Source organism: Saccoglossus kowalevskii, chromosome 7, assembly GCF_978046115.1.
Source record: "Saccoglossus kowalevskii chromosome 7, keSacKowa6.1, whole genome shotgun sequence".
Classification (NCBI taxonomy): domain Eukaryota; kingdom Metazoa; phylum Hemichordata; class Enteropneusta; family Harrimaniidae; genus Saccoglossus; species Saccoglossus kowalevskii.
The window spans coordinates 10,968,343-10,995,446 of record NC_140647.1 but is presented as its reverse complement, the minus strand read 5'-3'; the positions used below and the strand labels follow the sequence as shown (position 1 = coordinate 10,995,446).

At 34.8% G+C, this 27,104-nt stretch overlaps 1 protein-coding gene across 1 annotated transcript; it reads left to right on the top strand.

Moving 5' to 3' along the window:
- Positions 1 to 674: 674 nt before the first annotated feature.
- On the top strand, positions 675 to 26,169 carry Mut (methylmalonyl CoA mutase). Its single transcript, NM_001184909.1, has 19 exons — positions 675 to 797; positions 6,117 to 6,248; positions 12,589 to 12,720; positions 13,388 to 13,494; positions 14,958 to 15,036; positions 15,323 to 15,427; positions 15,548 to 15,682; positions 16,432 to 16,549; positions 16,937 to 17,148; positions 17,242 to 17,418; positions 18,443 to 18,526; positions 19,457 to 19,562; positions 20,194 to 20,330; positions 21,440 to 21,514; positions 22,044 to 22,196; positions 22,653 to 22,793; positions 23,136 to 23,263; positions 24,144 to 24,232; positions 25,003 to 26,169. The coding sequence occupies exons 1-19, from the start codon at positions 744 to 746 to the stop codon at positions 25,080 to 25,082; spliced, it is 2,244 nt and encodes a 747-aa protein (NP_001171838.1). The 5' UTR covers positions 675 to 743; the 3' UTR covers positions 25,083 to 26,169.
- Positions 26,170 to 27,104: the final 935 nt, after the last annotated feature.

The window sequence follows — 27,104 nt, the reverse complement described above, 5'->3', positions numbered from 1 at the left end:
GTTTGTGGTTTCCATGTTCAGAGCTAAGCGTTCGTTGGCTTAGGGTTTAAACCGGTTCTTAAAATCATTAGCGCGTACTTAGAACAGGTCTCTTAGTCTGTGCTAAAAAAGAAAAAGAAAGAAGCTTCAAAATCCATCCCTGGCTTTATAAATCCACACGAAAAAAAAATCTAAATTTCGTTTGATTATGAATGGAAATGACACAAGTACTGAATAACTCAATTTATTACATAAATGTAACTTTTCCACAAGGTAGCAACATTAAATCAGTATATAGAGCACAGTCTCCCTATAATGCATAGAGAGAGTAAGTTACTAATTTTATTATATGTTCTTTTTTGTTTGTTACCCTTTTTTTTTTTTTTTTTTTAAACATGAAATAAAATGATGATCACTTAGGTAGGTGCGCCACCTATACATGAAATACTAGTACAACAGTTTAAAGCCCTTTAACTCGAAGAATAAATTCACCATATAAAACGCGATAAAGTGTTTAATTTTATCAGATTCGTTGAAATATAAACATACGTAAAATACTGGACGAACTGTGACATGAAAAAGTTATTAGAATTGTTTTTACTAACTGAGTTATTCTCTCTCTCAAATAAACATCCATAAAATATTCCAGTTAGGGGGTCAACACTGACATAATATTAGCAGCATTTCAGTCTGGGGTCAAGTCGCGGTTATTGGAGGATACTGGTCGTAAATTCACTGTTTTGTCTTGAACTACGACAGCGAAGATGCTGCGAGCAGCGGTAGTAGCAAGGCAAGACTTGCTTCGGCAGTTAAACAAGGTATTGTGTAATTGCAATGTATACGACGCAATGAATTGTCCATCATATATATCTGTTTGCTTGTCCTAGTATTTGGGTCATTGACCTGCGCGATGTGCACATTTTATTCTGATTTAGCTCAAAACAGCATCTCCGATAACAATATTTTTTATTGTTACCTGAGGCTGAGGTAAACTTAAAGTCTAGCACGATCACTTTCGACAGCAGACCCAACATGTCATTGACCTAGAAACCCCGGATTAGATATCAATGTCAGTAGATCGCAGACAGACAGACAATACTAATGTCACTTATGCTGTTGACATTGTTTCCTTAGTACAGAAGGCAGGCAAGTAAAAAATACGGCACAGATCTAGAAGCAGTACCTACACACGAATTGGTGACGTCATAAAATACATGACCTTCAATCGGGGTCGTTTCCTCGGTATATACGAATTGGTATATACAAATTACAATAAAGATACTTAAGACATTACACATAAGGTAAAACAAATCACGTGACAATATAATGATAATAACGGTAATAAATCCTACTAGCTTAACAGTTGAAGAGAACGCTCATATAGTCAGTCGGGTGACGCCGAGGGTCACGAACTGTGTTGCAAAATGGCCGTGTGGTTGAAACTGGGTCATGGCGTGACGCGTGAGGAAGACATCATTAAACACTCAAAATCACAATAAAACGGGGAAGTGGTTGCATATTACGGCGTAGCTAACATGGGAAATAGAAAAACGCCCAATACAAACGACATGGGTTCGAATCACACTAGATACACACTCACCAGAACCGAAGCAATCAGAAACCAGCAATCGTTTTGGCTTTTCCGTTCAACTCATCGGAACACTGGAGTAGTTAGAAAAATGAACACCACTTAATGACCAACGTCGTGGCGTGGTACACAAGCGTGCCATCAGAATAAAACAAAATTAGCTTGAAAAGACAGTGGGTTCGAGTCCCGCTCAGAGCTACCGTAAAAACGTAAATCAAATAAACTGAAATCTCTCAAACCGTAAACAAGTAAACAAAGAACGTCGCAAAAAAATAATAAACCTCACAAAACTCCACCATACAAAACTGAATGAATAAATAATAAAATAACTAACGTCTTAAACTGGACGACGCGCAATTTGTTCAACAGTTTCCAGATTGTGACAAGAGATAAACAAGACCCAAGTCAAGGTAAGTTTTGTTAAAGTGTCGATGGCGTTCCCTATATTACGAAAACAATTCAGGCAACAGACGAATATCTTCTGTGGTGTTGTTGAATTTATACCGTGTCTGCGGAATTGTTGATTGAGGGTTCGAAGCCAGCAGTTAACATTTTGTTAGAAAGTTTCACAATTAAATCAAATATCCAATGATACCAGTATATTTATTTCATTATTTTAACAACTTGCAACATGAGTTCTTACACCTAAATAAGTATCAAATATTTGTCGACACATTTATTCTCTCAACCTTGTAGAGGTGGAAATTAATTAAACAACAGGTATTTACTCACAAATATAATGGTCAATATTTGTCCATACATTCATTCTGTCAATTTAAGAACTTGTAATTGTTGGAATTAATCAAATGAGAGTTGTCTACACCAAAATAAGTTTCAAATATTTGTCCATACATTTATTCTCTCAATTTAACAACTTGTAATGGTGTAAAATAATTAAACGAGAGTTGTCTACACCAAAATAAGTCTAAAATATTTGTCCGCACATTTATTCTCTCAATTTAACAACTTGTAATGGTGTAAAATAATTAAACGAGAGCTGTCTACACCAAAATAAGTCTAAAATATTTGTCCGCATATTTATTCTCTCAATTTAACAACTTGTAATGGTGTAAAATAATTAAACGAGAGCTGTCTACACCAAAATAAGTCTAAAATATTTGTCCATACATTTATTCTCTCAATTTAACAACTTGTAATGGTGTAAAATAATTAAACGAGAGTTGTCTACACCAAAATAAGTCTAAAATATTTGTCCGCACATTTATTCTCTCAATTTAACAACTTGTAATGGTGTAAAATAATTAAACGAGAGCTGTCTACACCAAAATAAGTCTAAAATATTTGTCCGCACATTTATTCTCTCAATTTAACAACTTGTAATTGTGGGAATTAATCAAACGAGAGCTGTCTACACCAAAATAAGTCTAAAATATTTGTCCATACATTTATTCTCTCAATTTAACAACTTGGAATGGTGTAAAATAATTAAACGAGAGCTGTCTACACCAAAATAAGTCTAAAATATTTGTCCGCACATTTATTTTCTCAATTTAACAACATGTAATTGTGGGAATTAATCAAACGAGAGATGTCTACACAAAAATAAGTCTAAAATATTTGTCCGCACATTTATTCTTTCAATTTAACAACCTGTAATTGTGGGAATTAATCAAACGTGAGTTGTTTACATCAAACTAAGTATTTAATATTTGTTGAGACATTTATTCTCTCAATTTAACAACTTGTAATGGTGTAAAATAATTAAACGAGAGTTGTCTACACCAAAATTAATCTCAAATATTTGTCCACACATTTATTGTCACAATTTAACCACTTGTTAATAGTGGAAATTACTTAAATGCGACTTGTTTAATCAGTTGACATCAATGCACCTTACCCGCAGACAGTGCACAACAGAGTATCATTATTGAGCAATTATAAACAAAAACGTGTCTTGGCATTATGGTTAGGGTCGGGTCAGGTATGGGCAACGGAATTATTAACAGGAATGTGTCTTGACATTAGGGTTAGGGTCGGGTCAGGTCAGGTATGGGCAACGCAAATGGCAAACACCCAATTGGCAAGATGTACACTAACGGGTTATGGCATGCATATAGTTTACACAAGTAAAAACACAAAATTGGCAATTTTTTGGACAATTGTAACTCAATAATAGAAATATGTTGTATTTCTATATATATACACACTATATAGTCTTATCAAATGCAAACACATCCAGTCAATCGAATGTGGTCTTGTGGGTCAATTCTCTGCATAGTGATCAGGAGGACCTGGGTTCAATTCCCTTGCCTGCCCATCTTTTTCTCGCAAACGCCATTTGGCAATAAAGCTAAATATGACAACAAATTATTTAATTTGCATGACTACCCACATAGCTCAGTTGATTTGTACTATGTCAGCAATGTGAGCAATTGCTGTTTCGAATCCAGTATGTTTAGTTAGATTTTTAAATGCTAGTGAAGACAGTGCTCCTATGAATAGGACTTAAATCCTATCTCTTGTGTGAAGACACTCGTGGTACAGAGGACAAGACAGTGCGCTGGGAACTCAAAGATCGCAAGTTCGAATCACGGATTGGACACTCCTACAAAAGACATGAAAGACGTTAAAAACATAAACAGCGGATTCAAAAAACTCAAGTCAAACAGAACACAAGAATACTACCCCACATGGAAGCCAGTCGAAGTCGTCGAAGAACGAACACAGTTGACAGCTGTAGGTCACGTGCAACAACAGACACGAGGAGCATGGCTGCTCTCCAAATGGGTCCCTTCTTTTGTATTGACCCCCTAAGGATTGCTAATCCCCCTTTCTAACTCTTCCCCCAAAAATAATATATCGCCCCTTTTAAAATGTATTGACCCACAAATTAATGAATATTCATGAGCACAGAAACTGCTACGTCATGAATAAATTAGCATAATTTTTAAAAAAAATTGCATAAAGTGTAGGTACTCCTTCTGGAGCTCTGCCAAAAATACTAGTAAGCCATCGGTTTCCAAATTTGTTAGCGAAAAAAATATACATTAATAAATGTACACAAAAATATACTGCAATTTGTTTAATTCCACCATGAACAACTAAATTGAACATATTTTTGGCAAAAGCATTCCTTTCATCTTTATAAATATTTCTAAATTTTAGTTGAAATACAAGTTGAATCCAACTAGCCAATCAGTGAACATAATGCACAATGATGTCATTTGAAAACATTCCAATTAGCCAATAGAAGCCTCTTGCTTTTAGTTTGTAAAATTTATAAATAATTATAAAGTTGAAGGGAATGCTTTGACTGCGTCATAAATATGTTCAATTTAGTTGTCGTTGTTGCACTGAGAATAATAAAAGTACAAAATTCAGAGAAATCAATGGAAAGAAACATAATAAACGTAATGTCAAACCATTATGAAAGAACTGGCTGCTGTTATGCATTCCTCATAGGATTTTCATAATACATGCAAGACTCGCTATTCAAAGTTAAAGCGCGGTGGTCGTCGCGCAGCGCGTGTTGGAATTTCATGTAAATAAACAATGTATTTTACACTCATTGTATACGTCACAATGATTCCCATATCGAACAGGACGCGGCACGACGACTGCCACCCTTTAATTGTAATACAAATAACCTTTCAACACTAATGTGGCCAATGAAAAAAAAATCATTTTCATTCCTATAACCCAACCTACCCTATTACTGGTAGTTATTATATTTGAGAAAATGTCATAAAATTGTGGCAGGCTTTAAATATGATTTTATAGAAATTCAATGTTGCAGTTTTAGTGTAAGGAACAATATGGCGATGATAGTAATTGCACAAGATGAGTGTAATAGTTTTTGGAGAGTACCGGGGTAGGTTCAGGGTCGGTATTTTTTTATCATGGTTTGGAGTTTGAAAATTTGAAAATAATAATTAATTACCAGCATAATATTCAAAATGGTGACATATACTGAACTCTGCACCAATGTCCATCCAGCACAGGTTACACAAATGATGATGTATGACACCTTCTTATCTACTTAATATTGATAAATACAGTTTCATGACATGGGTATGGTCGTAAAGAGATGTTCAGGAAGTTTTCATGTGAGGACACTTTCTATGCGTTAGCATACACTATGTTGTAACTGCCATGTATTTACAAATAATTAAGTCATTGACCCCTTTTTTAATTTTTTTCCAAAATATAGTTCTTGAAATCAAAAAATACTTTCATAATTCAAAAGATCATGTTTGACTTCAAAGTCCAACTGTTAAATGAATGGCAATATGAATGCTATGTTCAAAAAGAATAGTCTATTATACAGGAGGGGGTGAAAAAAATACAATTTTGTTATACCGTAAAATCTGTATTAGAAGCCGCATCCCTAATAGAAGTCGCACCCATTCTTTTTGAATAATTGAGAACCAAAAATTCGTCATTTCTCATATGTGTAGATGCTCTAATAGAAGCCTCATCCCCTCTATTGCATTGTACCATTTTAATAGAAGCCACGGTTTCTAATACAGATTTTACAGTAATATTATTTCTTGTATAGAGAATGCAACTTTTAAATTATTTATTCCAGACATCTGTTCCTGCTGTGTCCAGTGCAAGACTTATACACAGAGAACCCTTGCATCCGGAATGGAGAGAGTTGGGAAAAAAGCAGTTGAAAGGAGCTGATCCTGTGGAAAAACTAACATGGCATACCCCCGAAGTAAGTATGCTCACATTACATATGTGGAGAATCTCCAATTCATGACCGTGTGATAAGTAGTAATTTTCTTCTAATATCTTCTGAGCTTTTGGAATCGAGCCTACAAAAATTAATAAGCAAGTTTAAACTTGACACACATTTGTTCACGAAGCTCTCTCATTCGCACAATGTGTGCAACAATAATAAAAATCATCTTAAAGTATTCATACTAGTTCATGGCAACTACACAATCATGCATGTTGGCTAGTTTAACTTTTCCTTTAATACAAATTGAAGATCCTATTTATCTCATGTTTGCATTTCATAGCTTTATGTCGCCATAAATAAATTTGAATCTCTAGCTCTGTGAGTGTCAGGCTTTTAGCCAGCTATCTGTCTACCTGTCATTTTAGCCAGCTATCTGTCTACCTGTCATTTTAGCCAGCTATCTGTCTACCTGTCATTTTAGCCAGCTATCTGTCTACCTGTCATTTTAGCCAGCTATCTGTCTACCTGTCATTTTAGCCAGCTATCCGTCTACCTGTCATTTTAGCCAGCTGTCTGTCTACCTGTCATTTTAGCCAGCTATCTGTCTACCTGTCATTTTAGCCAGCTATCTGTCTACCTGTCATTTTAGACAGCTGTCTGTCTACCTGTCATTTTAGCCAGCTATCTGTCTACCTGTCATTTTAGCCAGCTATCTGTCTACCTGTCATTTTAGACAGCTATCTGTCTACCTGTCATTTTAGCCAGCTATCTGTCTACCTGTCATTTTAGCCAGCTATCTGTCTACCTGTCATTTTAGACAGCTATCTGTCTACCTGTCATTTTAGCCAGCTATCTGTCTACCTGTCATTTTAGCCAGCTATCTGTCTACCTGTCATTTTAGCCAGCTATCTGTCTACCTGTCATTTTAGCCAGCTATCTGTCTACCTGTCATTTTAGCCAGCTATCTGTCTACCTGTCATTTTAGCCAGCTATCTGTCTACCTGTCATTTTAGCCAGCTATCTGTCTACCTGTCATTTTAGCCAGCTATCTGTCTACCTGTCATTTTAGCCAGCTATCTGTCTACCTGTCATTTTAGCCAGCTATCTGTCTACCTGTCATTTTAGCCAGCTATCTGTCTACCTGTCATTTTAGCCAGCTATCTGTCTACCTGTCATTTTAGACAGCTATCTGTCTACCTGTCATTTTAGACAGCTATCTGTCTACCTGTCATTTTAGACAGCTATCTGTCTACCTGTCATTTTAGACAGCTATCTGTCTACCTGTCATTTTAGCCAGCTATCTGTCTACCTGTCATTTTAGCCAGCTATCTGTCTACCTGTCATTTTAGCCAGCTATCTGTCTACCTGTCATTTTAGCCAGCTATCTGTCTACCTGTCATTTTAGCCAGCTATCTGTCTACCTGTCATTTTAGACAGCTATCTGTCTACCTGTCATTTTAGACAGCTATCTGTCTACCTGTCATTTTAGACAGCTATCTGTCTACCTGTCATTTTAGACAGCTATCTGTCTACCTGTCATTTTAGACAGCTATCTGTCTACCTGTCATTTTAGCCAGCTATCTGTCTACCTGTCATTTTAGACAGCTATCTGTCCACCTGTCATTTTAGACAGCTATCTGTCTACCTGTCATTTTAGACAGACATTCCACATTTTAGCCAGCTATCTGTCTACCTGTCATTTTAGCCAGCTATCTGTCTACCTGTCATTTTAGACAGACATTCCACATTTTAGCCAGCTATCTGTCTACCTGTCATTTTAGACAGACATTCCACATTTTAGCCAGCTATCTGTCTACCTGTCATTTTAGACAGACATTCCACATTTTAGCCAGCTATCTGTCTACCTGTCATTTTAGACAGACATTCCACATTTTAGCCAGCTATCCGTCTACCTGTCATTTTAGACAGACATTCCACATTTTAGCCAGCTATCTGTCTACCTGTCATTTTAGACAGACATTCCACATTTTAGCCAGCTATCTGTCTACCTGTCATTTTAGACAGACATTCCACATTTTAGCCAGCTATCTGTCTACCTGTCATTTAAGACAGACATTCCACATTTTAGCCAGCTATCTGTCTACCTGTCATTTTAGACAGACATTCCACATTTTAGCCAGCTATCTGTCTACCTGTCATTTTAGACAGACATTCCACATTTTAGCCAGCTATCTGTCTACCTGTCATTTTAGACAGACATTCCACATTTTAGCCAGCTATCTGTCTACCTGTCATTTTAGACAGACATTCCACATTTTAGACAGCTATCTGTCTACCTGTCATTTTAGACAGACATTCCACATTTTAGCCAGCTATCTGTCTACCTGTCATTTTAGACAGACATTCCACATTTTAGCCAGCTATCTGTCTACCTGTCATTTTAGACAGCCATTCCACATTTTAGGCAGCTATCTGTCTACCTGTCATTTTAGACAGACATTCCACATTTTAGCCAGCTATCTGTCTACCTGTCATTTTAGACAGACATTCCACATTTTAGACAGCTATCTGTCTACCTGTCATTTTAGACAGACATTCCACATTTTAGCCAGCTATCTGTCTACCTGTCATTTTAGACAGACATTCCACATTTTAGCCAGCTATCTGTCTACCTGTCATTTTAGACAGACATTCCACATTTTAGCCAGCTATCTGTCTACCTGTCATTTTAGACAGACATTCCACATTTTAGCCAGCTATCTGTCTACCTGTCATTTTAGACAGACATTCCACATTTTAGCCAGCTATCTGTCTACCTGTCATTTTAGACAGACATTCCACATTTTAGCCAGCTATCTGTCTACCTGTCATTTTAGACAGACATTCCACATTTTAGCCAGCTATCTGTCTACCTGTCATTTTAGACAGACATTCCACATTTTAGCCAGCTATCTGTCTACCTGTCATTTTAGACAGACATTCCACATTTTAGCCAGCTATCCGTCTACCTGTCATTTTAGACAGACATTCCACATTTTAGCCAGCTATCTGTCTACCTGTCATTTTAGACAGACATTCCACATTTTAGCCAGCTATCTGTCTACCTGTCATTTTAGACAGACATTCCACATTTTAGCCAGCTATCTGTCTACCTGTCATTTTAGACAGACATTCCACATTTTAGCCAGCTATCTGTCTACCTGTCATTTTAGACAGACATTCCACATTTTAGCCAGCCATCTGTCTACCTGTCATTTTAGACAGACATTCCACATTTTAGACAGCTATCTGTCTACCTGTCATTTTAGACAGACATTCCACATTTTAGCCAGCTATCTGTCTACCTGTCATTTTAGACAGACATTCCACATTTTAGCCAGCTATATGTCTACCTGTCATTTTAGACAGACATTCCACATTTTAGACAGCTATCTGTCTACCTGTCATTTTAGACAGCTATCTGTCTACCTGTCATTTTAGACAGACATTCCACATTTTAGCCAGCTATCTGTCTACCTGTCATTTTAGACAGACATTCCACATTTTAGCCAGATATCTGTCTACCTGTCATTTTAGACAGACATTCCACATTTTAGCCAGCTATCTGTCTACCTGTCATTTTAGACAGACATTCCACATTTTAGCCAGCTATCTGTCTACCTGTCATTTTAGACAGACATTCCACATTTTAGCCAGCTATCTGTCTACCTGTCATTTTAGACAGACATTCCACATTTTAGCCAGCTATCTGTCTACCTGTCATTTTAGACAGACATTCCACATTTTAGCCAGCTATCTGTCTACCTGTCATTTTAGACAGACATTCCACATTTTAGCCAGCTATCTGTCTACCTGTCATTTTAGACAGACATTCCACATTTTAGCCAGCTATCTGTCTACCTGTCATTTTAGACAGACATTCCACATTTTAGCCAGCTATCTGTCTACCTGTCATTTTAGACAGACATTCCACATTTTAGCCAGCTATCTGTCTACCTGTCATTTTAGACAGACATTCCACATTTTAGCCAGCTATCTGTCTACCTGTCATTTTAGACAGACATTCCACATTTTAGCCAGCTATCTGTCTACCTGTCATTTTAGACAGACATTCCACATTTTAGCCAGCTATCTGTCTACCTGTCATTTTAGACAGACATTCCACATTTTAGCCAGCTATCTGTCTACCTGTCATTTTAGACAGACATTCCACATTTTAGCCAGCTATCTGTCTACCTGTCATTTTAGACAGACATTCCACATTTTAGCCAGCTATCTGTCTACCTGTCATTTTAGACAGACATTCCACATTTTAGCCAGCTATCTGTCTACCTGTCATTTTAGACAGACATTCCACATTTTAGCCAGCTATCTGTCTACCTGTCATTTTAGACAGACATTCCACATTTTAGCCAGCTATCTGTCTACCTGTCATTTTAGACAGACATTCCACATTTTAGCCAGCTATCTGTCTACCTGTCATTTTAGACAGACATTCCACATTTTAGCCAGCTATCTGTCTACCTGTCATTTTAGACAGACATTCCACATTTTAGCCAGCTATCTGTCTACCTGTCATTTTAGACAGACATTCCACATTTTAGCCAGCTATCTGTCTACCTGTCATTTTAGACAGACATTCCACATTTTAGCCAGCTATCTGTCTACCTGTCATTTTAGACAGACATTCCACATTTTAGCCAGCTATCTGTCTACCTGTCATTTTAGACAGACATTCCACATTTTAGCCAGCTATCTGTCTACCTGTCATTTTAGACATACATTCCACATTTTAGCCAGCTATCCATCTACCTGTCATTTTAGACAGACATTCCACATTTTAGCCAGCTATCTGTCTACCTGTCATTTTAGACAGACATTCCACATTTTAGCCAGCTATCCATCTACCTGTCATTTTAGACAGACATTCCACATTTTAGCCAGCTATCTGTCTACCTGTCATTTTAGACATACATTCCACATTTTAGCCAGCTATCCATCTACCTGTCATTTTAGACAGACATTCCACATTTTAGCCAGCTATCTGTCTACCTGTCATTTTAGACAGACATTCCACATTTTAGCCAGCTATCTGTCTACCTGTCATTTTAGACAGACATTCCACATTTTAGCTAGCTATCCATCTACCTGTCATTTTAGACAGACATTCCACATTTTAGCCAGCTATCTGTCTATCTGTCATTTTAGACAGACATTCCACATTTTAGCCAGCTATCTGTCTACCTGTCATTTTAGACAGACATTCCACATTTTAGCCAGCTATCTGTCTACCTGTCATTTTAGACAGACATTCCACATTTTAGCCAGCTATCTGTCTACCTGTCATTTTAGACAGACATTCCACATTTTAGCCAGCTATCTGTCTACCTGTCATTTTAGACAGACATTCCACATTTTAGCCAGCTATCTGTCTACCTGTCATTTTAGACAGACATTCCACATTTTAGCCAGCTATCTGTCCACCTGTCATTTTAGACAGCTATCTGTCTACCTGTCATTTTAGACAGACATTCCACATTTTAGCCAGCTATCTGTCTACCTGTCATTTTAGACAGACATTCCACATTTTAGCCAGGCATCTGTCTACCTGTCATTTTAGACATTCCACATTTTAAGCAGATACAAAATTTCATTTGACAGGCAAAATTCCTACAAACCTGTCCAACTTCCAAAAATTCGCTATATATATACTAAAAGTCTTACATTTTTGGACAGGTTTTGTGTATCATATGTATATTGGAACACTGTTTCTTGAATACAGTTTACAGACAATTTTTAGCCACTACTCAACATTTTGCTGATTTAAATGTGAGGGGGGGGGGGTCAATATATTTACTGTTTTAGGAACACATTGATAACATTAAAGTGAGAGGGGTGTCGCCTGCACACACATGGGAATTGAGTCCAAAGCGATGATAACAACATGTGCTAAAACACAAAGGCTCATGGGTAGATGCTTGTTTGACACACAATGACACGCTATGGCCATCAGACGCATGGACAGGTGACGTCTCTCTCGCTTTAACTTCTGTATTTTCAACAATTTCATAAGAATAATAAAATAAAATAGAATAGAATAGAAAACACATGTAGGTGAAAGCCTAAAACTAATGGTACAATGTATGTAAAAGAAGCATTCATATTTACCATATTCCAAATAGTTAATTTAAAAAAAAAGTATTGTCGTGAATTAGTATCTTTGGTGTTGATGTCACTATTTTAAATTTAGTACATTGACCTATCAGATCATCAAATAGCCCTTTGGATATCAAGTTGGATATCAAAAATATCCAATGGCCTTTAACACATGGAACAGACATGATACATGGGTAGAAAGATGTGTTGATAGTATTAATTTTTTTTATAATGCAATGGTGTCTTGGTTATTCAGGGCATAGACATTAAACCAGTATTTACAAGACAAGATACAGTGAGCCATCCAGAAGAGTTGCCTGGTAAATATCCCTACACTAGAGGACCATATCCTACGATGTATACACAAAGACCCTGGACCATCAGACAGGTATGGCATTACTGTAGCCTCTATTAAATTTTATATATTATTGAATTTAAAGTGCATTTCAGAAAATGAATTTTCATGATTACTGCGACTCCCTGTCTTAGGACTCCAGTGAAGTGTTCACTGTGACTCCTTGTCTCAAGACTCGAGTGAAGTGTTCACTGATACTCCTTGTCTCAAGACTCCATTGAAGTGTTCACTGATACTCCTTGTGACTCCTTGTCTCAAGACTCCAGTGAAGTGTTCACTGTGACTTCTTGTCTCAAAACTCCAGTGAAGTGTTCACTGTGACTCCTTGTCTCAAGATTCCAGTAAAGTGTTCACTTCGACTCCTTGTCTCAAGACTCCAGTGAAGTGTTTACTTTAACTCTTTGTCTCAAGACACCAGTGAAGTGTTCTCTGTGACTTCTTCTCTCAAGGCTCCAGTGAAGTGTTCACTGTGACTCCTTGTCTCAAGACACCAGTGAAGTGTTCACTGTGACTCCTTGTCTCAAGACTCCAGTGAAGTACAGTCATCTGACCACAGATGTCATGTGACCAGTCATCTGGCATACAAGTGGTAATAATATAAATGTTCTTTGTGCACTTAGGTATTTTTTTTCAGCTATCTTTCACTTACTTGAGTGAAGACTATATATAATTATCAATGTATTATTGTGTTTGCTTACAGTATGCTGGCTTCAGTACTGTGGAAGAAAGTAATAAGTTCTACAGAGATAATATCAAAGCAGGACAGCAAGGATTGAGTGTAGCATTTGATCTAGCTACACACAGAGGGTGAGTGTCTGTCACAATGTTGTTATCACCATGTTTCTGTTATTAGGATAAATGTCAGTTGGTTAAGGTAGAGATGCAGTTTACCTGACAGGTATTTTAATTAGGAAACCAAGATAACCTCCCTTGTCCACAAAACTATATATTTTCGGAAAGCTTATTGTATGAATTTTAAAGTTTTGTTAGTATTTTATTTTTATGGACACTGTAGTTTGAAATATGCACAAAAATGTGCTTTTTTGGTCAAAAGTGATTTGAAAAAAATTAGCTTCTGAACCATGCTTCTGTTTCCTGTCAAAATTGGTTCATGGGTACATATGTTTACTATGAAGAAAGTGCCGTCTTGAAAACTGTCTACCAGTTGTCAATTTTGTAGGGCAGCAGCTCAAATTTCACTACTTCAAGTTTATGCATAAATTAACACCCAGGCTAGTTGTCTGAACGATTGCTGTAACACTATTCAACTAAAAACAATGCCCCGACGGCGTTTTGAATATAAACACATTTGTGAAAATTTCAAAACAAAAGGTCAAAGCGTCTAGGAGCTATTATTTTTCAAAGTTCTGAAATGTGCACTAAAAAGAAGCTGAGATAATTGCTAATTTGCATAACAAATCACTCAGTAAGAAGTTTGCTAATGCTCATAATTAAAATTGCTGTTACAGTTTCAAATTTAAATGTATTATCGTTTTCTAAAAAGTTAAATACAGTGCATAATATGGAGATCCCGTCATTTCTATTTTTCACCAGGTTTTTTTTTTTATTATTTATGTACAGCCTTGCTAAATTTTGCTAAGCATTCAAAAGAGATAATTTTGCACCTGTTATCTATATTTTAAAATGTTTTTTTTAAGTATGTTCCACTATTCACAATTCTACAAAATTTCAACAGTCTATAGCCAAGACTTTTTGGATAATAAAAAGCAAAAAAAAAAATTCATTCCAAAGTGCCCACGAACCTGCATCTCTACCTTAATTTATGAATTTTCTACATATTAAAAAATTTACTATTATTTTTGGTTGTAACTTGCGTTCCATTTCATGACATTATCTGGATACCGGAGTTAACACTGTACCAGTCTGGCACTCCCTTGCTTCCTACCAGAGATTCATACCCGCGAGGTACAACCTCACACTCAACTCAAGCCACAGATGAAGTGACGTTTTCCAGGAAAGAAATCAGTGTTATTTTGAAAACCAGACCAGGGCCCCATAATAAGGACAGTTTTGATTTGACCCCTAATGGGAGGAAATACTACTCTGTTCTATAGTAGCCTTTAGGCAAAAAGACAAGAGGATCCAATCCATTACACAATACCAAATAAGGGCATGGAACTTTCATAACTACTCATGGTGACATGGATGCTATGACATTTACATTCACATTTTACTTGTCAATGATTTGATTAGGAAGCTTAGTTCAACTTTTTTTTTCATTACATATTTTTATACTTCATTATTTACAGCTATGATTCTGATAACCCTCGCGTCCATGGTGATGTGGGGATGGCTGGTGTAGCTATTGACTCTGTAGTTGATATGAAGGTATGTAATATTGTATCATACTTTAGAAAGAATATTTAAGTGAACAATTTGTTATTTCTGGAAGCACAGTACACACGTGTCATTTGAAAGACAGTGGAAATTAGCATTTCAATATCCGAAGCCTCTTATCTCACTGTTTTCTTTCAAAATTGCCATGTGACATTTAGGTGTATCCATAAAAACTACATCTGCTTCAGTTTTACTTTAAACAAATTTTTATGAATTTTCAAAAATCTTAGAATGCCATTATCACTAAAGTTACAATTGTACATCATTCTTTATTCAGCTGCTGTTTGATGGAATCCCTCTGGAGAAGATGTCTGTTTCCATGACGATGAATGGTGCCGTTCTACCTATAATGGCAATGTACATTGTGGCTGCGGAAGAACAGGTAATGTGGTTGCATAACATCCCTCCTGATGCATCTTTTAATTTGCTGTGTTTTGGTGAGAAGGGCATTGTGGGTACTGATGTTAATGTATGCAAAATAATGTTTTGTATCTTTTGTTAGGGAGCTAAGCAAGAGCAGTTGACTGGGACAATACAAAATGATATTTTGAAAGAATTCATGGTCAGAAATACTTATATTTATCCACCAGCACCATCAATGAAAATTGTCTCCGATATCTTTGAATATTCATCACATGTGAGTAAACACAGTTCACTCTGAGGAGATTGCAATAGATTTATGACCTACTGTAGAATGCTTTATTTTCGCTTTGAATGGAATGCTTCAGGGAAAATAAAATCCAGCGAATATACTTTTTTTCTAATGTCTCGCATTCAACTAGTCAAAAATCAGTGAAAATAAAGTATTTCACAGTATTTGATAGTGTGAATATATTCAGGCTTAGTAGAAATGTTTGCCTGAATGAATGATGCTTGCGGTATTTCCATAGTCTGAATCTTGGTAACTCTGTAATTGATGGAAATCAATTATGTTGAGATGTGGTAGATTTGCTGATTAATGCATCCAGAAGTATGTTTTCATAAAACAAGCAATGATTTTGTTCCCTCTGCAGTCCAGTTGACTCCTCCTCTCACAGCCATTGTTTCGATTTTCCATTCTTATTTGCAAAGTGTGTAAATACATTTTGTGTTTTTAATGCGACGATAACACCCACTGTGTTCTGTGACGCTATTGAAGTGTATGAACAGGATCTCTTTCAAGCATTAGTAACTCGCAATGGTTTGATTCTTGTTAGATCATCCTCGTATATCACTGTACATGGTTATAAAAGTTGTATACCCTCCTTTTATAAATTCTTGTTATCATCCAATATGACAGTCTCCAAAATGTCATGGTAACCACTACCTGTTCTTCAAACAATAAATGACAATATTTCATATAGCAGTTATTTCCATTCTATTTATTGTTTTGTTTATACTTGACAGAACATGCCAAAGTACAATTCTATATCTATTTCTGGCTATCATATGCAAGAAGCAGGTGCTGATGCTGTATTAGAATTAGCATTCACATTGGCTGATGGCATCGAATATTGCAGAACAGGTGAGACAGCTGACCTCCTTGGAAAATTCAGTTTCATCTACCGTAAACAATAAAGTCTGGATTTTGATCTTTGTTTATCATATGAGGCACTATGAGAGTAAAAAGTCTACAAATGTGTATGCAGGGCTTTATCACTGGAATAGTGTTAACTAAATATAATGTTGCATTGAGTTCCTTAACTTAATATCTAGAGTCCAATCTACTTATGAAGTGAAACAATTTTGGGAAAGTATCAACTGCAGCAATGCTATATCTTCATTCATTTATTGTATGGGGTAGTTATTTTATGTGGGCATCTACATGCATACTAACAACTGAATAAAATACAACTCTGTAGTTCAGTGTTGATACATGATTATATTTATTATTGTGTATTTGTTTTTGCAGGTTTAACAGCTGGTATGGATATTGATGAATTTGCTCCAAGGTTGTCATTCTTCTGGGGAATTGGAATGAACTTCTACATGGAAATCGCTAAATTACGAGCAGCAAGGCGATTGTGGGCACGACTAATAAAAGAGCAATTTAAGCCCAAGAAAGCAAAGTCTATGTTATTGCGTTGCCATAGCCAGACATCTGGATGGTCACTTACTGAACAGGTGATGATTTGGATGCCACTCAAATATAAAATGTTACTGATAAAAATGCACAGTATATATTAATGCATCTCATTATTCATTGTGTTGTCCTAGGATCCCTACAATAACATTATACGAACAACTATAGAAGGCATGGCTGCTGTGTTTGGTGGAACTCAGTCCTTACATACAAACTCATTTGATGAGGCACTTGGATTACCAACAGTGAAAAGCGCTCGTGTCGCCAGGAACACTCAGATCATAATACAGGAAGAGAGTGGTATTACAAAGGTGAGTGATTATGAAATGCAGAACTGAGCAAGGTATTGGAAATTACATTAAAAATCTTGGTGTTACAAACTCCAATTTTTTTCAATCTTTGATATTAACCAGTTTGGGATCTTGATATATTTTTCAAGATATTCATTAAATTTCACCTAAAATTGTCTTCTTGTGGTTACTCTAACAATTTTTGGTTATTCTGGTCATCTTCAAACTTGAGAATCTTATCATTATAAATCCCAACCAAGTGCAATTTTTGTCTCTGCTGTCATCAAATATGCAAACATGCTTGGATACGTTATATTTAAGTACCATGGGTGGACCTCTATCAGATTTGTTCATTTGGTGTCGATATCATCAACTCTCTATTTTTGCCAAATAATGATATTTTGGAATTCTTCTTGAACACTGCTGACCCGATTGCCTTGATATTTGAGGTGTACATTTTCGTTTTTGAACAATTTGTTTGATGAAATTAAGTTCACATGTTCTTTTAGGACAGTGGAGCTATTTCGACTTGCAAGTTGCTATGTTATGTAATTGTGATGACTTTTTAGCCTGTATTTTCTGTGCAAAATGCTTACGGTATATATTTTTGAATTGTTTCAAGACTTTTATACTCTGTCGTGCAAAGAAAGTATATTGCATCGTTAATTTCTTATCCATACATTTGTTATTTAATCTAGATTCTCAATAGATAAGGTTGTAATAGTTACACTGTTTTAACCTTTTCACCACCAGACTTTCTCGTCCAAATGTTCTGCACTATTATATTCTTTAATATTTCTGGAAATGAACCCTAATTTCGGAGCCAACAGTTAAAATTTGAGTAAATTTTAAGTTTTTACTGAAAAAATGTGGCTATTTTTGTCACAATCTTCTAAAGGAAAGCACAGACTATTAGTGGGACTATTTTGTAATTTGTGATGAAAAGACGGAACTGGTGGTGAAAAGATTGAAATTTGAGAAGTCATGATACATTTGATGGTTTAGTTGTATACAGGTGAAAACAAAATATTGATTGTTTCCACAGGTAGCAGATCCTTGGGGTGGTTCCTATATGATGGAATGTTTAACAGACGAACTGTGTGATGCCGCTATGAAAGTAATTAATGAGGTATGTTCGAAGATGCTAGGGAGTGGTGCACTTTGAAAAGTGTCTTCTTAAGTTAATCTTTATTCAGAAAAAGCATGTTGTGTATTTGCTTTTTTGACCACCATTTTCACATCAAGTTCAGCCAATTTATTTTAGAATACTTTTAGTTTTTTGATGCAAACTCAAATTTGCGTTCTTTCTAAGCTTTCTTTCTTTGATTTGAATATTTTTGTAATGAGATTATTCAATACTAGTCATGTGTTCTTATTAATACATAAATATCATATATAGAATACTATTACAGATGCACTTTCAACCAGTGCTTTATTGAAGACATTGGGCTCATGATCTTAATACCGTATTTATCCGGGTAAGAGCACATGCCTGGGCAAACACCCGCCCCCAGATTTTGATACAATAAAGGAATTGAGGTCATGTCTGGGCATAGGCCCAGGGGGTCTTTTTCTACACTTGTAATAAAAAAAATGTTCAGGACCCTGGGCTCTTACCTGGATAAATATGGTAAAATTTTTAATAACCATATACTGTGACTGTATGATGTGACCTCATTGAAAAAAGCACAACTTTACCCACAATCCTTTGCTGAAGTATCAAGATGGCGGACTACATAATACTGATGAAAAGTTGAATATCTAGAGAATGAAAAAGTGATATAAAAAAACTAAATTGCCTTCTCCTACATTTATGGATCTCTTTCACCTGGGAGCATTATGTTGTTTTCCCAGGACATCCCCTATAAACTTATTATCAGTGATAAGATCTGAACACAGGAGTGGAAACACTTATAATCTATACAAAGACGAGGTTATTTTTTTTAACTGCATGTGTGCATACATTATTATTATTGTAAGATTGCTCTGCTAAAACATGCAATGGAGTTATTTTGCCCACTTGTTTGGCTTAATTGAATTCATTGTATGTGCACGATAGGTTGAAGAGCTGGGTGGTATGGCTGCAGCCGTAGCTGCTGGAATGCCAAAACTCAGGATAGAAGAATGTGCAGCTAAAAAACAAGCTAGAATTGATTCCAAAAAAGGTGAGAGATATATTTTTTTTTCAAATTATTCTGGTAGTCAATCTCAGTATTTTATAATTAAATGCATTTATTTTAGAGAACTACTACCATACTATGCCTTATCTGTTTTCAACCTAATGAAAGGAGTTCTTACAATGGTGATATTCAAGCTGCCGAAACACAAAGTACAGATGAGAAGAACCTGTAGGAATTGAGCCTAATCTTCTAGTTACTTAATGTGACCCTTTAACCCAAACTCAAATGAAACTCCATGCTGTGTATTACTTAATGTGACCCTTTAACCCAAACTCAAATGAAACTCCATGCTGTGTATTACTTAATGTGACCCTTTAACCCAAACTCAAATGAAACTCCATGCTGTGTATTACTTAATGTGACCCTTTAACCCAAACTCAAATGAAACTCCATGCTGTGTATTACTTAATGTGACCCTTTAACCCAAACTCAAATGAAACTCCATGCTGTGTATTACTTAATGTGACCCTTTAACCCAAACTCAAATGAAACTCCATGCTGTGTATTACTTAATGTGACGCTTTAACCCAAACTCAAATGAAACTCCATGCTGTGTATTACTTAATGTGACCCTTCAACCCAAACTCAAATGAAACTCCATGCTGTGTATTCACAGAGATAATCGTTGGTGTTAATAAATACAAACTTGACAAAGAAGATCCCTTAGATGTGTTGTCTGTGGACAATACTAAAGTGAGAGAAGAACAGATTGCTCGGTTGAAGGAGATGAAGGCTACGAGAGACACTAAAGCAGTAAGTAACATACAAGTATTTGTATGCAGCTTATGGTGTGCTTTTGAACATAGTCTTTGTATATACTGTTAGTATGTACACTAAATTCTACATTGAGTGGCTCATGAGTACATGTTTCGTCTTTGCAAACTGTTGTGTTGCATGAACCCATGTCTTGTATTTAACAACAAATCTTTTGTAATAATAAACAAATATTTTCATAAAATAGCCATGTATAAATTTTCCTGGTTGCTCATCTACTTTTCAAGTGAGTGTTATTGTATGCTGAGTGAACGAGAGGATTGATCTTGAATCAATCGGCATTGATGTATTTCTGGTTTTCGTACCTTTTGAATGTTTACAAAATGTTTAATTAAGTATGGAACAAGTATGTAGAATCATAATCACACAATAAAGCAAAACAAACTATGATTTATGATATCTTGGTACATATGAGAGAAAACAACCAATAATTTAACATGGTTATAACCAGGCATTCAGGGAACTTCAAACTCGTCTATTAAGCACAGTCATTTGTAGCAGTGATGTGTAAGATATATTATTGATTGGGGTTGATTGTTGCTATCAATTATACATACTCTAGAATCATTTGTCTTGTTTTTGACGTAGCATACTCGGATATTATTCCAATTAATGTACTTTGGCACATTTCTGAATTTTGAGTTAATGATCTTTTCCTTACCAGTAGACCTATGATGTAATATTTGCATATATTTCATTGGGTCCAGATAATTGCATACTGGCTAATTGCTTTAAAGTATTTGCCAGGAGTAGAGCAATTCCAAGAAAATTTAGTGATAATTAAAAACTGCTTTCAAAATTTTTCAAAATGCTTTTATAACTACTAGTTAATAAAAATTTTAAAAATATTTGAATAAACTATGTTTTACAAAATGTTTTATAATCTGAAACTAAAGTAAATTGGCCTATTTGGCAGATTTGCTAAAAAACATTATCCTATTTGTATACTGGCAGAAGAAATGCTGCAATGGAACACACCCACTTATTGTGTATTATGCCACGGTATCGCGCATTTGCAAAAATTGAAATCTGATGTACAGATTATGGTGTACATTTAGATGAGATAACTAAAGATATTTGTTATATAGGCTGAAGCTGCATTGGCTGCAATCACCGAGTGCTGTCGTAGTGGTGATGGTAACCTATTGGATCTCTCAATAAAGGTACAGTTCAGTTACTGTTGTCTATTAGTTTGTCAGACATAGTTAGTTCGTTAATGTTATGTTGGTGCAATTTTGTTGAAAGTTGGTACAGAAACAAAGTGCATGTCAATTTGTTTGGCATTTTGTTGCATTTTATTAACTGGTGGACATTTTTGTTCAAAAAAAACAACATTCTCAGCCATGTTGATTTTATTCAAACTTAGCATTAGCGTCATTCTCATGTTTTGTAATTTGATTCAAAATGGCAGATAGGTGGCCATTTAGTTTAATTTTCAATTATCAATTCTCATACTTGTTTGGATAAAATTTTTAAAAAGTTGATGGGACAATAATTATATATTCATGTATGCACATTGATTTGAATTTGATTAAATTTGATTGGCTGTCGGTTAAACGAATAAAAAAATGTTCAGCCAATCACAGTTGTAGGTATTATTCTTTGGGGAATTGTATAAAATGTTATACATGTGTATCTCAATGGTTTGATTATACCAAAAAAAATGGAATTACTGATGTTTGTCTACTTTAGGCTGCTAGAGCTCGTTGTTCAGTCGGTGAGATATCCCAAGCTATGGAAACAGTTTTTGGAAGACATAAAGCAACAGATAGAATGGCTAGTGGTGTCTACAAGGGTGAATATGGTGAAACTGATGATCTTGGAAAATGTATTAAGAAAATTGATGTAAGTGAATGGAAAGTATATTATTTAGTATATAATGTACTACTCAAAACTTAAATGTTTTTGGGGTAATGTTTCGCACATTTTTTCAAAATTTTTATTTCTCATTGACCTCGATTAAAATTAAGAAAACAATTATGAAGGTTTATATTGTTATAAGCAACAAAGTTTAAGTTAGCATTAAGGAATAATAATCACTTTCATAAGATGTCCATTTTTTTTTCTCTGAAACCATGCAAAGTGTATCCATTTGTAAATTTATTGGCCGTTTTCACCAAATATTATTGCTTCATATGAATAACCATAATATTTGCTGTATAATTTGTTGATAGTATGTGCCAATATATAATGTCACATTAGTTAACAATGTTGGATTATCTTACAATAAATTCACTGTTACTTGTATCTTACTGAAATCAAATACCCCTATATATTTTTTTGAATACTTGTGTTATGTAGGTATTTGCTGAAAATGAGGGTCGTCGTCCAAGAATCTTGGTAGCCAAAATGGGACAGGATGGACATGATCGTGGTGCTAAGGTCATTGCCACAGGCTTTGCTGATGTTGGCTTTGATGTAGACATTGGACCTTTATTCCAGGTTTGTTCCAAACTACCAGCATGTGTTAGCAATTAGGGATGTTGAATACAGTTTCTCCAAAACATTGAGAATTTTCTCATTTTTAGTACACTGAGAGATTGATACTAAAGTATCAATAAAAAAATGAGGGTCACTTAGCTAGTCCCTGAGAAAATCGAATGTGTATATTACACAGTTAATACAAAGGCTCTAAAGAATGAGCAAGAATTTTGAAACATCTTTGATAGAATACAGTGTGTCTGTTCATAATCTCCATAATTTACAAACATGGCAATCTAAACTTCATAATAATATAAATATGACTTATTGACTCTATTTATTTGTTTGCTTCTTCTTTGTTAGACTCCAAGGGAAGTTGCCCAACAAGCTGTGGATGCTGATGTTCATGCCGTAGGTGTCAGTACGCAGGCCGCGGGTCATAAATCCCTGGTGCCAGAATTAGTCAAAGAATTAAAGGAACTTGGTAGACCGTAAGTTTTTGCACTATATTATTCTCCAAAAAGTGGAAGCAAGTTAGGCAAGTTATGCTTTGCACACTTGTAATTGGCTAAAAGTTCTCAGTTCACCTGCTTTTTGTGAATGAGGGTATTTGCATACTTGCGTACGTGTGTGTGCGTTTGCGTATAGTATACGATGAATGTCTTCTATTATGAGCACAGGCGGGTGTGACAATAGTCATTTTAAAAGGTAAAGATGGATGGACTGTATACCATTTAATTTTCAACAGTTCTATTATTTAAAGATTTTTGATCTAACAATATTTCCTGAGAGTCACTGTGACTTTTAATATTGTACACCAAGAGCATTCCTAGTGCTTTATTAGAATCTTTAGACTATTATGTGATTATCTGAATTTACACAAAAAGTATAATAATAATATAATAATTTCAGCACTTCAGAACAATCATTTCAGATTATATGATTGTATATTAGAATTTCATTTTGATGTATTTGAATAAAATTACAATTTGTTCCAAAATACTGTGTACCACAGTTATTCGAATCCTTAGTTTAGTTTCAATGCTACCATCTTCTGGTATACAGTATTTATACACATTGTAAAGTAGTATAGCATTAATCTTTTGATTTAATGAGAGACACATTTTCAAGATTCAGCCTTATTGATTTTAAAATTTAACTGGGGTACTTCAGACAGTGATTCATAAAACACATCTTGCACTTGTACAAAATTGTAAACTTTATTGATATAAATATATTACACATGACATATTCTAGCATGAATACAGTGAGTTAAACTCAGTTTAGTCAAGTAGGTAATGGGACAATATTGTTATACAGTGTAAAATACACAGCTTATCATCATTCATTTATCTGTCATTTATTTCACAGAGATATTCTTGTGATATGTGGAGGAGTCATTCCACCCAAAGATTACGACTTTCTCTATGAAACTGGAGTTACAAGTATATTTGGACCTGGTACGTAACAGTTTTGTAAATACTAACAGATACTAAAATTAACTGACATTTATCTCAGTGGCATACACTACACTGATCTAGTGTTTAGCTTGATCTATACAGTTTCATCAAAAGTTTTAGGAATTTGTTGATACTTAGTCATTGTAATAAACAATGTTATGTGAGAATTCCTGCAATGTCTAATTTTGAACCATAGGTAGTTTAAAACACAAATTGTGAATAAAATTCTTGTGGTATTCCAAAAAAAATTTTTTTTTTTACATGTATGCATATTGGTTGTCAAGGAGATTTAGACTTTTGTAGATATTTCACAAAATAAATAGATGGCCATAATAGTTTATTTTTATTCCAGCGTCAAACTCTCCACAATATTCAGAGTTAAAACAGAAAATAATAAGTTATATGAACACATAGTTAGGGTTAACCATAAGTACCTGCTCTAAAACAGCCCTTTGAGGTGTTAGTTATAGATTTATTTATACTTTAGTATATTTAATAGTATTAATATGTGTGTATTGTTAGAAATATGTTTTAAACATTCAGCTGTGATGAAACCTAAAATTTGTATAATTTTAAGGAGTTTAATACTGCTGAATGTTTGCAATTAATTCAACTTCTCAATTAATTTGCGAATATTTTAAAATATCGAAGTTCATGCTAATTTTATACAAATATATATATGTAGTATCCAAAAACAACTTTAAACACAATATTGATTAAACTCTATCAAAAATTCATATTCTACAACTTTTCCCTCCCTACGTTTTTAGGTACACGTATCCCAGAAGCTGCACTAAAAGTTGTTGAAGACATCAAAGACAGTATCAATAAGAGGGCTGCATCTTTGTAGAATAAAAAGTTAACAATACAGTAATTATTTTCACCATGACAGAAAAGGTTACCGGGGGTAATCCTATAGCTGACAATTCACAATTTAAAATTCAAGGAAATTTTTTTTTATCCATGTGATTTAAAAAAATATATATTTAATTTAGTTTGTAATTAGTATTCTGCATAATGTATTAGTAGCACTTCTATATTTATTGTACTACCGTTCTTTGAGAAAGGGTGTGTTTAGAACAAATCCAACCCTTATTTGCATTTTATCGAACATTGTCGCTTTATGAACACATTTAAGAATATGTTTATAATAAGGATAAACTTACTTTCCATTGTCTTTTCTTCACGTTCATGTGCAGTAAGGCATTGGTCAAATTACTATAGTCATTATGGAAATTGTTCAAGTATTTTACCTACCCTGTTTTTGTCGCATGGACAGATATCAGCATGACTCTGTGACAACTGTTAGTAAGACAGTTGACAGCATATTTCATAGAAATCTTTACGTGTATGCATGCATTCTGTGATTTGTTGAGGTGATCAGTCTTTTCGCAATAGCATTTACAGATTTTATATGATTTTTGCTTGTATTTTTTACATGAAGCATGATTTATATAATGTTTATAAAAAATATTTTGGCAGTACATTGATTATAACTGTATTATTAGCATTTAATAGTTTGTACTGTGATTTGATGAGTATCCAATCAAACAAAATGATTCTTGCACAACACCTGGTTCTAAATATTCATGACAACTCTTTCATTACATCAAATGTTATACATTTCCTAGATTAGTGCATCTTATTTTAGGTTATCCAGACAATGATTCATTCAGTGAGCAGGCAAAATCCAGGTCCATATTGCTGACTGGTGAATAGTGTAACTATTGAAATTGATCAGTTTCTCGGTATTCAAAGATTTCTATCAAAATATTGCAGATAATACAAATTTATAATAATACCATAAACAGAAATACAACTATTTTAAGATGAGTTTTATCAGATTTGGAACACTGATATACTAACAGCTGAAACCATTCAATAAATTAATGAACATCTTTCTTGTGATCTAGTCTAACTCAGTATATCTAGTTTCTCCAGTTTGAGTGTTCCATTTATATTACATGTAACGCAAACTTATATAGTGCTTTTACAAGTCAGATTCCGTCACAGATATTTTTTTCCGTCACAGATAGTTTTTTTGTGTGTATATGATAATGTGACCATTTTCTGAGAGATAACTCTGTGCTATTCATCAGAGCAATATTCTAGAATAAAATGTATTTGTTAAAATTACTTTGTTTGATGTTCTTCACTTTTGACTGTCTTCAGTACATGAAACCAGAACACAGTCTGTAGATGCTCGATGATGACATTTGTCTAATTACTGGTAAATACAAGGAAAGATAACTCCAACTTACTGGGAGTGTTGAGTTGACACTTTAGTATTTCAGATGTATAGTTTCCAACACTTTGCAGAGAATTGACCTCTGATCAAATTGTATTTATAAAAATGATACAAAAATAAATTTATATTTGGTATCTTAGCAACACATGCCTACATTATGACAGTAATGTGTCTCTGGCAATGCAAGTATTTTTTAATATTCAAGTACTGGTTACTATCCCCACCTCGAGTTTCTATAGATTTGTCCAGGAATAATTTTGCGATATCAGTGAAATCCTCTGGGTTCTAGGCTATTTTACCGTTTTTTTTTAAATCTGTGAAGAAAAAATGTTAATTTTTATATTCTAATAAGCAGACATTACAGGTAGTATAGAAATCTGCTTTTGAAATTCTCAAGTCTACAAAAAATTCGCAGAAAAAAAATTAATTTGAGTAATAATAAAAACATGAAGAGTGATAAGTAACATTTTTATTAAAACCACAATTAATTCATCTCTCAAAAACTAACACATTTTCTTTACTAATAACATATTTTCTAAGCAATTTGTTTTGATGCTAACATAACTTTATCAACTGATTTGCTATTTTAGAGAAGATCGACGCAATTCTTTCTTCTTCCGGCCA

Coding starts and splice junctions, on each gene's coding strand:
- Mut (NM_001184909.1), top strand. CDS start 744: ATGCTGCGAGCAGCGGTAGTAGCAAGGCAAGACTTGCTTCGGCAGTTA. Junction 798..6,116: donor TGCTTCGGCAGTTAAACAAG/GTATTGTGTAAT, acceptor TATTTATTCCAG/ACATCTGTTCCTGCTGTGTC. Junction 21,515..22,043: donor TATTGGATCTCTCAATAAAG/GTACAGTTCAGT, acceptor TGTCTACTTTAG/GCTGCTAGAGCTCGTTGTTC.